This window comes from Cupressus sempervirens, chromosome 4, assembly GCF_028749045.1.
Source record: "Cupressus sempervirens isolate cs-2001-9-10 chromosome 4, ASM2874904v1, whole genome shotgun sequence".
Classification (NCBI taxonomy): Eukaryota; Viridiplantae; Streptophyta; class Pinopsida; order Cupressales; family Cupressaceae; genus Cupressus; species Cupressus sempervirens.
The window spans coordinates 335,488,319-335,503,262 of record NC_143121.1 but is presented as its reverse complement, the minus strand read 5'-3'; the positions used below and the strand labels follow the sequence as shown (position 1 = coordinate 335,503,262).

The 14,944-nt window shown below is 36.7% G+C and overlaps 1 protein-coding gene across 4 annotated transcripts in view; it reads right to left on the bottom strand.

Annotated features, from left to right (window-relative positions):
- LOC149561391 (Nucleic acid-binding proteins superfamily) overlaps positions 1-14,944 on the bottom strand; it is a 226,939-nt gene that overhangs the window by 31,038 nt on the left and 180,957 nt on the right. For all 4 annotated transcript variants that reach the window (XR_016363812.1, XM_089825121.1, XM_089825123.1 and 1 more), the window contains exon 9: positions 9,412-9,572. Coding sequence is in view for 3 of the 4 variants with exons in the window: in XM_089825121.1 (XP_089681247.1) it covers positions 9,412-9,572 (161 nt within the window). In the remaining variant the exon portion in view is untranslated. The remainder of the gene's footprint in view (positions 1-9,411; positions 9,573-14,944) is intronic.

Genomic DNA, 14,944 nt, shown 5'->3' with positions numbered 1-14,944 from the left:
TGTCCAAGCCAAAAAAACTTTCCAAGGTATTGGAATGTGATTTGTAAGGACTTAGGTCGATTTGGAGTGGATTTGAAGAGGGTTTACAAGGGTGTTCAAAACATCCATTTCGGGAGAGAAAGCTTTAAAAATAAAGAATCCAAAGGCTATGCAAGAGGGAAAATGTGCTTAGCAGCAAGAGCGCTGCCATCAACCCGGCCTTGTATTACGATAGGGAGTGGACCCTAGGCACTGCCCTAGGACCCTGCAAGGGGCATTGCCTCGTGCTCTTGCTAGGGGTTATCGCTCCCATACCCTTCCTTTCAAATTTAAAAACAAAAGAATAAATTGATAGGGAAATTATGTTGAATTAAGTTGATGTTTTTTATACCCACTTTATTGAGCTCCCCCTGTCCTCGGTGTTCCCTCATTTCCTTGTCCCTAACAGGCAATTGATCATTGTTTTATCTCCTTTTTGTTGCATCTAAATTTGTAGAAACTCAGTAATGGCATTTCCTAAGTCGTCTAAATTGCTTTAGAGTCTAATGAACAAGATTTAACACCATTTCTTCTAGGATAGATGTAATGTCCCTCCTCAACTTCAAACAAATTTGGGACAGAATTCTTTATTTCACCAAAGATCTCTTCCTCTTAAGACTTTAACTCCAAAATTAATTCCTTTATATCCTTGCTAGGAACTATGGGACTGTCCTATTATCGTACTATACATTTGTGCACTTCGCCTTGCAATAGAGTCCTTTGGTACCCATGAATATCAACAAGATTTCTAAGACATCTTGCAATGTTCAAATAATTACACAATTTAATAATAGGATATTTGAACTTCTGAACCACTTATAGTTATACTGATATTGCCGTGAGAGTCTATTCAATATTCTTACAAACTACTTGCATCACCAATCATGCTCTTTGCTCCATTTCTTATCTACAGAGATTAGTTGGCTATGGGTCACGTGGATTCCAAGCTTCACATTATTCCTTTTCTATTTGGGGTCAAGTAGAATTATAACCCCATCTTGCTACTTGTCCCTATCGTTTATTATTATGTGGAGTGTCTTTGGACCTATTTACTATTTACACATATAACCTATCTGCTTACAGTTATTTGGCTTGGCTCACTGTTCTGAAATTGATTTGGTCTGCTATCCCAGCTGTCGACTTGATTGTTGTTTGTGCTGATGGTATTAGTATGTTCATCACATTTACCTCCTTTTCCTGTGATGATTTCTGTCTTATTCTCTCTTGTCATCGCTTCTGGTTTGGTAATTCTCTTCTTATTCTTCTATCTATCCACGTTCTTCTAATTCTGCAATATGCTCTTTATTCCACACATCTTCTCAGTAATCTAGAAGCATCTGCAATATAAAACAATCATATTTTTCCTCTATTCAACATGTATCACTTTACTTATTTCTTTGTTATCGTTGTGCATGTAACTATTTACCGCATGAGGTAAATAGATCAATGCACACAGGCAATAGATAAGAACAGCAAAACTCCTTCTATTATTCACATATGCCAAAGACATTAACATTATGCTTGATAAGATGATTTACAATGATCTCAAATGGGGTATAAATACTTTCCGCCGAACGTTCCCGAAGGGGTCCATTGGCTACATAATAATACTAATCTATCCATCGGCTACAAATCTTTACCGACGACATGAACTCGTCGGCTACACAGTATTTACCGACAACATCTCGGCTACACAATATTTACTGACATCATCCCCCCAAAAGAAAAAGTCGTCTCCGAACGACAATTACAAAATATCTGAGACAAATTAACAACAAAATACAGTAACTGAATAATTACAACAAGATAGATTTGTTTCTATCACATCACTTTCACATTCATCCCGTGCTTGCACCAAACTGGTCTCCAAACCACATTGCATCTACAACCTCTACTAATGCAATATTGTCTCCTTAATCAAGCTAACCTTGATAGCCACCTGTGCTTCTTTTTATGCTTCCACCTCCTAGGTACCCTAAACCAAGTGTCGTTGAACTGTCTTCAACTGGATGATCAGCTCCTCCCGAGCTCTCTATACATCCACAAAGACAACTTCACATCCAACACCTACTCCAAGTGCCTCAAAGCATATCACCCCTCTCGAAAAGGCTTGCTCCAGTGCTCTCTCTACCTCTGGTACACAGATACTCTATGCCTACAGCAGCTCCAGGTCTCATCAACTGGTCACACTTCCTGCGACTGATAACCGCAACGACTAGAGTCTAGGGGGCAACGCCCCCAACGAGGTCGAAGGGCAGCGCCCCACCGCCAAAACCAAATTAACACTTTGAAACCCACACAAAACTACATGGAACACACTATTTTTGTGATTTTCTTTCAATCGCACACTCTTTCTGACAACCACTTATGTTTTCCCTTCCCTTTGGCATTATGCAGTACTCATTCCAAACTTTCAATCTATCGTCGTCTTTTTTTTTTTGCTCCTTCCTTTGCTCACTGTTGTGCCTCTATCCTCTAATCTGTCTCTCTATCACTCGTAACTGCTCTAATGCTTTTGCCTTTATAGTGCAAGGTTCCTACTTCTGCCACATTGGCCTTTCTGCGGAATGTCTTAATTTGTTCCTATAGCTTCTTTCTTTTCCCTGTGGCTATCTTTTAATTCGGCTGGAAGATTTCTAGTCCATGGAGGTGTTGTTCTGCCCTAATGAACCCACGAAAAACAATCATCATTTCTTGCATAAAGTTGTTTATGAAGTTTTGGCAAATCATCCTCCTTCCTTTCCCTATTTCATCCCTTCCCTCAGCACATGGATGCTCAAATTTAAATCAGCAAACCGCAATCACCAACAACGATTCATCCGCGGGAGATTTAAGACATCCCACAAGTTGCTTTAACATCCCTGATATAAGTTTTTGCCACGGCTAACATAAGTAAGCATTCGTGGGAATACTACTCTGCCCGCAGAAGTGCAAATTTTATGCCACGGTTTATCAAAAGCTACACACAGAAGGGAACAGGTAAAGGTGAAGGAACTCGAAATGCAGCGTCCGTGGGAGAAGAGTTAAAGCCGCGGAAAATGTGAAGCCACGGACGAAGAATATAGCTGCGAAGTCTTTAGGCCAACCGCAAGAGCTTATCTACGGAAGCCTGTCCGCAAGACACTCTATCCGTGGGGCTATCCGCAGACCTTCTCTCTTTTCCATTTTTCATTTTTTTCCCCTTTTTTTTCAATTTTTTTTTGTAAGTACAAAATACTCACTTTTCCCTCCAAACTTCGTCATTCTACGACAACAAGGGAGTCTTCCTATCATGGTACATCTTCAACTTTGACCCATTGACTACCTGAGGCACTTCTTGTCCATCCAAAGTCCACAATTTTATCACTCCATTGTCACCTAGCTCCCGGATCTGGTATGGCCCGAACCACTTGATTTTAAACTTGCTTGGTTTGATTTCATTTCGTCCGTCATACTTCAACACCAATTGCCCCGGCTGAAACCTATTCGGTTCCAAGTGCTTATCACGCCACGCTTTGCATCTTTTCTGTGTCACCTCTGTGGCCCATTGTGCGTGCAATCGTCGCTCATCTAGATTATTTCCTTGTTGTCAGCACTTTTCTACTAATTTTATGGTGCGGTGTAACCTTTTCTTTCCACGCGGTTTGTTCACTGTGTAGCGGACAATGGGATCTTTCCTTTTTCTGGGTTCGTACTGTGTGTTCTTCCCCTCAACTTCAGCCATAACCGCCTTTCCTTCTTCCACTTCTCTGTATTCCTTCGGACATTCATTTTCCTCCTTTCTGACCTTCATCCACCCTTAACATATCACAGCTCGGAAAGAGTTCGTAGTCCTCTATCTGCCAGTGGAAAAGGTTGTTCACCGAGTCTAGGTCATCCTCATTCGATCCTCCTTCTAATCTCAATACTCCTTCGTCTGGTTCCATTCTTTTCTTTCCTTCATCGTTGCTCTCGCATTCACCTTTTGAGTCCGACGACGATGCCTTCTCACCTACCATTAGTGTGTGCAGGTCAATTATGAATCTTCTACCTCCGCGCTCCATTGATAGGGTATTTCGTTTCCAGTCATGTTACTTTTGCTTGTACTGACTAATTTTGTCCCAGAATAACATCATATCCTTTTCTTTTCAATGGGATGACTACGAAGTCCAATGAAAATAGTTGCATTCCAATAGTTACCGGTTGCGCCCTCAATGTTCCCAACGGTTTGATCCCGTGCTGGTCTGCTGTGAGCAACTGGAATGTTGGTGGCCACAGCATAGGTTGTCCTAACTTTTTCCATACATCTTCTGGTAACACATTCGCGTCTAACCCTTCGTCCACAATTGTGTCGGTCAAAACAGTTCCCAAAATGCCCATCTCCACTACTGTCGGATGCCTTCCCATTGTGAGTGCCAGAAGCATTGGGTTTATTGTCGTCGTTCCACTATTGTCCCTTCCTATTCCCTCCGTCACTTTCGGAAACGGTGTATAATTCAGAATGGTCGTCCGTAACTGGGGCATTGTGAGGTCACTAAATTTGATCAGGACTTCCATTTGCATCACCTACCTTATTATGTTTTGCTCGGCGCAGTTGCTTGTTGAGGTGCCAGTGGTGTCCTTCAACTGAGATGTCTCTGCCTGTGTTGCTTTTTCAATTTTTGCCCGTGCTTCATCCAATTTCTTCTTTTCTTCCATCGACAATTTTGCTTGCCTCTGTGTAATTGCCAAAAACTCCTCTTCGTCTGTCCTGATGGTGATCAAATTCACTCCTAATTTCGAGCACTTGGCATCTTCATGCTCGCTGGGTCCGCACCATCTGCATAATATTTTTGATGCATTTGTCGTTGTACAATCTCGAGCAAAGTGGCCCCACAAATAACATGCTCGACATTGAACCATCGGTCGATCGTTCACATCGTACTGAATTCGACTTCGGCTGCCATTATTATTGTTCGCATTGTTGTTGTTTTGCCCTCTGCTATTATTTCTGTACCCACCCGAAGTGGCACCATCAATGTTTGTGTTTTCGTTCCCTCCTAACGTGGAAGTTGCTTCTATCAGGAGCACTTGTTGAGGTCCTCTTGTTTTCTTATTGAAGGGGCATTCTTTTGTGGAATGTCCCATGATCTGGCAGATCTTGTAGAACTAGTTGTTTGGACAGGATCCCTTTGTGTGACCTTTTGTCTTGCATTCCGTGCACCATAGTTCGCTTCCCTTTGTTTCTTTTTGCATGTTCTTAAATTCTTTCATCATGCAGATCATGTCCTTCTGGAGAGCGCAGACCTTGCTACTGTTTTCATCATCGCTGCTGCTATCTTCTCCCGAAGACATGTCATCATCTAAATCGGATGAACTACTCTTCTTTTTCTTTTCCGTCTTCTGCTCGCTTTCTAAGTTCATTGCTCGATTGTATTCTTCAGTGTATAACGACAGTGGCACAATCTTCATCTTCTTCCGCAACTTCAGGCATAGGCCTTAAACAAACCATCTCTTTTGCAACCCATCTGCCGGCTTATTTTCCATTTTATTTATTAAGTCTTTTAATTTCCTGGCGTATACTCGAACAATTTCATTCTTCCCCTGCTTTGTGTTGTATATCTCCGCTACAATCTCATTGTCGTCCCGCAACAATTGAAATTTTGTGATAAACTCCTTAATGTTGTCCCAATTGGTTAACTTTTGGGGATTTGTATCAGCAAACCAATCAATTGCGACACCCCGTAGGGTTACCAGAAATTGCCGGACCTATTCGTTTGTATCTGTTATGCCATTTGCCCTCCAAATCATTTCGCATGTTTTATTGTGTCTGATTGGATCGACCATACCATCGCCATCAAACTTTGGTAGCTTTTCCTTTGGTCCCACCATTACTATTGATTTTTGTGCACGGACGTTGTTCGATCATACAACACTAGTGCTGTTCACTCCCACACTGGCGCTTTGTACTCCCACACCGACGGTTTGCACTCCAACACCATGGCTTTGCACTCCCACACTGATGATCTGCACTACCACACCAACGCACTCTCCAACAGTTATCTTATCTCCAACAGCCATGTTTTGTGGTGAAGAAGGGTCTTCCCATTCTGGAAGTGTATCGCAGGCGAAGAGTTCACTCCACGCTCGTGCTCCCTCGACACTCTGAGCCGTGCAAGTTAATTCCCTTCCGTCTGGATTCTCTTCCCTTGGCGAATACAGATTCAAAAATTTCTCCCTTGCTTCTTCCACCAATTCCACCTACTGTCAAGTCTCCAACAATTCCTGAAGGCTTCGGTGTCCATCGGCAATCTTCTGAAACCTCTATCTGCATGCAGCCTGCTGTGCCAAAATTAAATTTCTTTGAGCTGTGCGGATTTCATCTTTGTCCTTCAACTTATTCTTATTTTTGTTTAATTGATTTGGCATTAGTCGTCATTCCAGCCTTTGTTCTAGGTCCATCGAGCAATGGCACCAAATGTTTACCGCATGGGGTAAATAGATCAATGCACACAGACAATAGATAAAAACAACAGAACTTCTATTATTCGCATATGCCAAAGACATTACATTATGCTTGATAAGATGATTTTCAATGATCTCAGATGGAGTATAAATACTTTCTGCCGAACCTTCCCGAAGCGGTCCGTCGACTACATAACAATACTAATCTATCCGTCAGCTACAAATCTTTACCAAAGACATGAACCCATTGGCTACACAATATTTACCGATGACACTAACTACTGTTATTGTTTAAATTCTTATCACTGCCTCTGTTCAAAACATAGTAACATGACTCGGCCCCGGATCGGACTCAGCAAAGGTAATTTGACTCATGACTCGACTCGGACTCGATAGTCACTGTAGAAAGTGAAAAAACCTCGAAATTTTGAAATTTTTTAGGATTTAAAGAATGTTCCATGCACCCATTATTGAATAAAGCTTAAAGACACAATAACATCATGAAATGGAAGGTAATTTGATCATATACTTCAACATACATCGATTTCATCGTTTGAGGAGTCAACTAGACAACAAACTTTTAGTGAGTACAAATGACACTTATTTCTTCAAATCTACCTACATCTTATGTTGATGTTAACAATGAAGATCATTATAAAGAGTCAAGACCAATATGAAGTTAAATGCTGCTATTCTTAATTCAACATTGAACTATGAATATCTATCATGACATTCAAGTTTGAAAATTTTACAATAAAGTACAATTTTGACTTTTAAGTTGATTTAGTTTTTTATATGCATCCTAGGTGGCAGTCTGAACCTAATTCTTATTTTCAGGCTACAAATATGTATATGTTTAAGATTTTTATATGCTTTTCTATGGATGTTCATTTGGTCTCATCTAGAGTTGAGACTTAAACGTTAAATCTGATGGAAATAACCATTCAAAAATAGTCAATAGTTGAGGAAAGGATTAAAAACTTCCTAGGAACCAATTAATTAAGAACCAAAACCAAACACACATGATTCAAGCCTTTAAATTCAACACTCTTCACACATTGGATTTAAATTAATCTGATCAAGGAAAGGAAACTGAAAACATTATTACAAAAATTGCAGGAAATTCTAAGAACTAGACTAATCTTGATTCCTGTCATTCCAGGCAATTGAATAAGCAATGGATAAGAATCCAAATCCCAAACTTTGAAGAGACCATTTCAGTGTTATCAGCATTTAAAATATTATTTTTAACCTTAGATAATAGGTTAAATTGAAATATTGAGTCAATTCTTATTAGTTATTCATTTTCAATCAATATGAAATTACAAATAGACACAATGAAAGAGAAAACTTTTGTAATCTTGAGACTATTCATACCAACTTCTAGAAACTTATTTTTATAAAAAAAAATTAAAATTTTAAAAAATAAATAAATAAATTTTTGGCCGGGTCAAGTCAGTCTTGACCCGCGAGTCACACCTTGACTCACGAGTTAGGCAAGTCACCTCACCTGACCTGCCGAGCCCGGGTCATGAGTCATTTTGACCTGGCAAGCCATGTGAGACTCACCAACTCGGGAGACTTGCCCGACTCGCGGTGAGTCTCATTACTCGAGTTCAAAATGCTCCAACCTGTCTTTATTTTTCATCTATAACTTACACATAGATATTTAATCTGCCTTTCTTCAATGATTGGTGTTACTCTGTTGAGTTGGATTTGAACTTGTCAATCTTTTCTTTTCTGTTCCTGCTGAGTCGGATGCCAAAGGGTCTGTAGTTTGATGTATCTTGTCCTCTTTTGGATAATATAGATTCCAAGCCACGTTGGATTAATGCCGTCGATTTCGGCTATGGTTCTGAATTTTTTATGTTTTCTCTTCTCATTCGAATTGGTAGAATATTCTGAACGCTGCTCCATTTACTGTAATAAGCAAAGGATGGAATGGTAATATAAAAATTTCTATCCATGTTCTTCAAAAATGCTCTCCTCCCTTACTATATATCCAATGATGGGAAAGGTCGCAACTTTTAGTAAGGATAAGTTTAATTGTTTATTTAGTAACTAACTATATTATATTCCAAAATGTATAATTATTTTTATTATAGTTCATCAATTATTTCTAGTTTATATATTGAATATAAATATATATTTAATAATAGTTAGTTTTATGTCTTATATTTAAATATACATAAATATCATATTATATAATTATTTGTTGAATACATTATATTTTTATTCATTTGTTATATCATATATTATTATTACTAATAATCCTATATATGATATTATTAGTAATAATGTATAATTATTTATTAATTTTATTTAATGTGAATATGATTACAATTATAATTATATATATCATTTATTTAATTTGTATTATCATTAAACTTTTCTCATAAAAGGGGACATTACAATGGGGGTCAACCCACAACTAGTTGTGCTGAGCGAGCAGGCCTACCATGCAACCACAGTGGATTCCTACGACTAGACCCTCTACCTCTCCCCTAGATTCTACTGAAATTGGGAAGAGGTAGAGGTAGATTGTTTTGATTTGGTATAGACTTATAGTTTCACAAAGACAATTTGCTATTTTGATTTTCCTTCAAACTATCATGCTACCAACCATCAACGTTCCATATGAGGATGTCATTTTGTACCCAATTTGCATTTAAATATATAAAGGTACATCGCAATGGGGACATTACAGAGTATAAGACCCAATACAATGAAGAAATATACACCGTGGACTGTTTTGCATATTACAATTGGAGAAAACAGATCAGTATTATGAAAGATACTTTACTCTACTAAAGATTCAACAATCAAATTAATTACAAACTTAAATTCAGTCTTACACTTATTTTGGTTATAAATAATGAGTTATTTTTAGCTTCCATCGAAAAAAATAGAAACATCAATGAGTTCACCATATTTGTATTAACCATAACCAAACTTTAGAAATTATACTTCAAAATATGTGTTTAATCTTACCATTTCTTGTTGAAGCTCAACTTTATAGTTATAGTGCCAGTGGCGTCTTCAACCTTCAAAAGGAAAATATTATCACTGCTACCAAGAGCACGACCAAGAAACTTAACCACTCCATATAAGGAGAATTTTGACATTTTATCTCGGAGGTCCACCACAAACAACTATTAATTGCAAACAATATATAGTTAGCACTAGTCATTTACACTTTGACAAAATCCTATAAGAATAACTAACCCAATCAAATGCCATATGTAACTATGATAACCATACAAGATGCATTCAAGTCTTATTAAAAAAATTAAAGCATATAAATTAAATTGAAAGAATAATCTATTAAAAAATTCCATCCATCAAAATTTACAATTATATTTTGGAGGTCAAACATGAACATATGATCAACAAAGACAATTGAGTATGAATAGATTGCAAAGAATTTGAAAATAATAGGTGGATATCCAAATCATTGATTGAAGCTGCAAACAATAACATCATGACATTGTCAACAAACCATAGAAAACTCATATTTAAAGTAGTGACCAAAGTTGCACGGGGATGGTAATATTTGGGTACTTAGGGTACGGGTACGGGTACAACTATTTTTCAAAAAATGCATATATATTTTTTAATACTTAAATGAAATCTGAAAACATGAGTCATGGCAATGGTATTTCAAAAGAAGAACAGTGATAAAGTTTGTAGATGTAATGTATTATTTTCAGTTTCAGATTTGCAGCGTCCGTAATAATAATATAAGCTAGATGTTTAGATGCTTAACAGAAAAGGCAAACTTAAAACATGAACGCGAAGATCATAAATCATATAACAATGGCATATTGTAAATGATAAACTTCTGAATAGAACGGTGATAAAGTTTACTGTTGATCAGTATTGTATCAAAGTTTCAAACTAATTACTTATTGAATTAAGCTTGATAAACAGAAAGCTGATATGCAAACAAAAACAGAAATCTTAATCAAGGTTCTTAGCTATGATGCCCTCAATTGATTACCTGGTACTTGGGTATGTGGGTATGCATCCCAGGGGTGTGGGTAGCATACCCATGCAACATAGCTAGTAACTGATATCATTGATTCCATATTTCCCACGTAGTGGTATTTTAAAGATGCAATTCAAGTAAATGTATGAAAACATATTTAAAGTTGGTGATTGCCGACATAATTTAATCATTTAGCCAGTTTACACCTGGAAATCACCTCACTAAAATTTTGTTCAACAACGCATTTAACTACACTAACCTCCCAAATTAAAAATTGGATCAGATCACTCCAAGATCTCGTTGAGGTATTTTTTAGATCATTGCTATTACTTTAAATGCCTAGCTCTCATTACACTTATTTTGCCCTCATCATAGTCTGACATTTGTCTACTAAATTCACCCATGTTATTATCATTTTGGCTGCCTAACACTAAGAGATCCTTATATGCCTCCTTACCCACCTCCTCAGGTCTCATTAATTCTAAAATAGGTCTAGTAAATGAATGACTGCAGCCAAACCCTTTTAAGAATTGAAATAGAAATCAGAGTAAGCCTACAAGGATTATTACATGTCAAGAGGCCAAGACAAGAAATTCTGTAAAGCTCTGCCTCATTTGTAAACTAAATTTTTTGAATCTTAAAGATACAAAATTTGATATCTTATCCACATATTTTTGAGTATACACTTAGTAACTACATAAAAATTACAGTCATGCCCTTTAATAGCTATACTCGAAATGGTGAATTCCAATAGAACTTCAGTAATGCCAGCAACTACAACAATCTCTAAACCCTAGATGTGGACTCCTTTTGCTACAACTTGATATAGCTGTAGTAGGAATAAAAAATCAGAAGTCTGGGATCCCCTTCAGTGCAGTTCAAAGCCCTTATATTATGAACAACACGCCTCCAAACTCCCACAAACAGCGGCAGGTCTGATCACAGCCGTTAACTGCAGTACATATATAAATGTTCTGAACTCTAAAATGAAAAAACAGTACTATCCAGTAGCAGGTAGATAAGTATACCTCCCAGACGATTTCCTCAATATTTATGCGTCCCAAACTCCTTAAACTGATCCAACCATGAATCTCGAACTCTCCTGGACATGTATGGCTTGTATTTAAAGTTATGTCTCACTCCAGCTTCTTCAACACATCTAACTGGTCTCTACCCTGTACAGAAGCTTGTTCTTGATGTAAATAATATGATTAATGTGCACCAAATAGCTGATCGATTCTAGATTCTTCAATAACAACCTTCAACTCATACTACTAAAATCAAAACCTTGACTGACAACTTCAATCTCAGTAACTAGAAGAAATAGTGATAGATTTGACCTTCCAAATTCGAACTCCAATCCTCCTGAGAGTATCTTGCAACAGCGAGAAGAATGTCCAAATAGAGGGATTTCGTCCCCCAAGCCCCCAAGAGAAAATCTACACATTTTCAACTTTTATATATTATCCAAGCCTACTACTGAAAGAAGGGATTTGCATCTCTTTATAGTGTTTTCTAAGAGTTTTTTCACTCACCGTACAATGTAGGATAAACAAATCCCTTTTTTGCCCTTTCCTATAATTTTGGGATTTTCTTCACCCCGATTTGTCACGGCTTCTTTTTTTACCACTATTTTATCACGATTACTTTTTCTTGAATGTTTCCATGTCACATAACATGATTTTCCTTCACTTAAGTCCCCACTAACTTTCATTTATAGTCCAATGTATTATAGAATAATTAATTAAATATTTCCCACAAACTATAGACTATGCATTAATAAAGTTAAATTATTAAATTTAACTTTATAAAATATCTTTATTAACACATAATAAAATATATCGATGATAAATAGATGAACTTAATTATATTAAACAATTCATCACCAATACCTCTGCCATTGGATGTCGAGATATGTCCATAATGACTTACCATAAATAGTAAGTGTGCTCAAAACCACCTCAGATCACCTTTTAAAATGAACTGCAACTGAAATTGCTTAGGCCAAATGGCCTCTGAGTCCCTTTCATGTGTTGGGTAGCTTACAAGACCAAGGGAAAATAGGTTAACATCAAACTCATACAACTTGTGTTAGAACAGGGACAGTACCTTCCCAAAGATTGTTTGTCCTCAAGCAATGCCAATGCAATCTAGAACCAGCAAACTGATACATAATAAAACCAAGAATAAGCTTAGGATCCCAAGTCAACCTACAAAAACTACAGCACCATCAGTATAGACACTGTCATGCAAAGTGCCCAAACCAGAGACCTCCTGCCAACCTTCAGCAAGAGAACAATTGAGCACTACATGAACTTAGACATCTCATCAAGAAACTGCACTTTGAAAAGACCAAATTGAGAATCCATAGGACCAATTGCTGTGATGTCAACATAAACTATCACATTCCTATTATTTGTTGAGCTTCTAACCATAGCAATCTCGAGAATTTGAATAGAACTTAGAACATTACCACCATGCTAACACTGCGCTACTCTGATCATGACTAATAAACCAACACACTCAAACTCTCTCCTCTCCAGAAACCCCATACAAAGAGCATCATCAGAATCAAAATTGAATTCCCTAAAAGAAGGTAACATAGCAAAAATCACAATAGAAAACTCAATGACATTCATGATCCTGATTACTTTTTCTTTAATATTTCCATGTCACATAACATGATTTTCCTTCACTTAAGTTCCCACTAACTTTCATTTATTCTCCAAAGTATTATAGAATAATTAATTAAATATTTCCATAAACTATAGACTATGCATTGATAAAGTTAAATAATTAAATGTACCTTTATAAAATATCTTTATTTACGCATAATAAAATATATCGATGATAACTAAATGAACTTAATGATATTACACTATTTGTCACCAACACCTTTGTCATTGGATGTCGAGTGTCATGTCCCCATTTTGGAGGCAATTTGATTTAATTAATTTAATTAATTAGGTTGTCCAAAATAATGAATATTTTATGAGGATGACTAATTAATTATTTTAATTAAATAAATAAGTGGTATTAAGTTAATTATTTATAAAGTTATCAAATAAATAAATATTAAAAGGTAACTTTATATTTAATTAATTTAATAAAGTGACTTGAATTATAAAATATTTTATAAAGTCACTTAATAGATAAAATAAAATAATGTTCTAGAAGTTTCTGGAGAAAGTGGAGAAAAAAGAATAAATAGTCACCCCGAGCTTCATTCTGATCATCCAGTTGTTTATTTCTCTCTTGACATCAAATTGTGATTCAGTCACATAGTCTATTGTGGAGCCAAGTGGTTTCAGATAGTTAGTTGATCTTTGGGAACGAAAACTCCCTTGGATTTGTTTTGGAGGTGATACTTCAGTCACTTCAACTAGGGCATCATTGGGCCTAAGGCCATTTTTCAGCATTCCAGCATTTCAAGAGGCATTTTTAGCAGGGCAAAAATTATTGGAGGTCATTTCTAGCAGGTCTGAAATTATAGGAAGCCATTTTAAAGCAGAACCGAAAAAGCAGGTCGAAAAATAAGGCCAAAAAAGCAGTTCGAAAAAGCAGAACCGAAAAAGCAGTCCGAAAAAAAATCCGAAAAAGCAGTTCAAAAAAGAAAATCCGGAAAAAGCAAGTGGAAAATAGCAGATCAGACAAAAAAAACAAAGCAGAAGGGGCAGCATTGAAGAAAATTATTGCAGCCATCTACAATCAGGTTCTTCACTTCTCATTTGGCCTATTTTCTGAGAAATGTAGGTTTTCAGCTGGGTACAAAATATAGCTTCAGCACTTCACTATTCCACATTGTACTTGTCTTTGTTTTCCATTTGGCATTATTGGTATCAAAGGAAGGCTAGGATTTTGCAATTGAAAGAGCATTGTAATTTTTAGACTATCTATATTGCAAACCTAGAGTTTGATGATCAGCTTATTAGTTTGCATGCCAATTGTTTGACAAAATGTCAATTGGCTGTAAGTTCTCTTTTTAGCATAAATAATGTTATAATTTTGCATACTAAGTGTTTATATTAATGACACTTGGTTGTAAGTGCATTAATGCCATCTTAGGTTGCATCCAAAGTATTTGTCATAATCACTAGTTGCTGTAGCTGCATATTGCAAGTAGTTAAGTCTCATATTTGTATTGAATATTGTCAAAATTAGTTGCACATTCATGTTAGGTCATTGTTTAGACAATCTGGAGTTTTTTTTGTAAGCATTCTCTTTGATGCAAATCGAAACAAGAGTCATTGCAGCAATCTGAAAAGTTATATCAGTCATATGACCCCTTCTATGCAAAGTGTTTGACAAAATTCTTCGAGCCTTCAATCAGCATTTTAAGGTCGGAATTGAGCAGGATTATTACAGTGGTATCAGAGCTTGCTTGCAAAGTGTTTGACGAAATGTCAAACAATTGAAGTATAAAGATTTTTGGTGTTTGACGAAGTTATAACCTATTGGGGTTATTGCATCGAGATATGCCCGTAATGACTTACTATAAATAGTAAGTGTGCTCAAAACCACCTCAGATCACTGCAA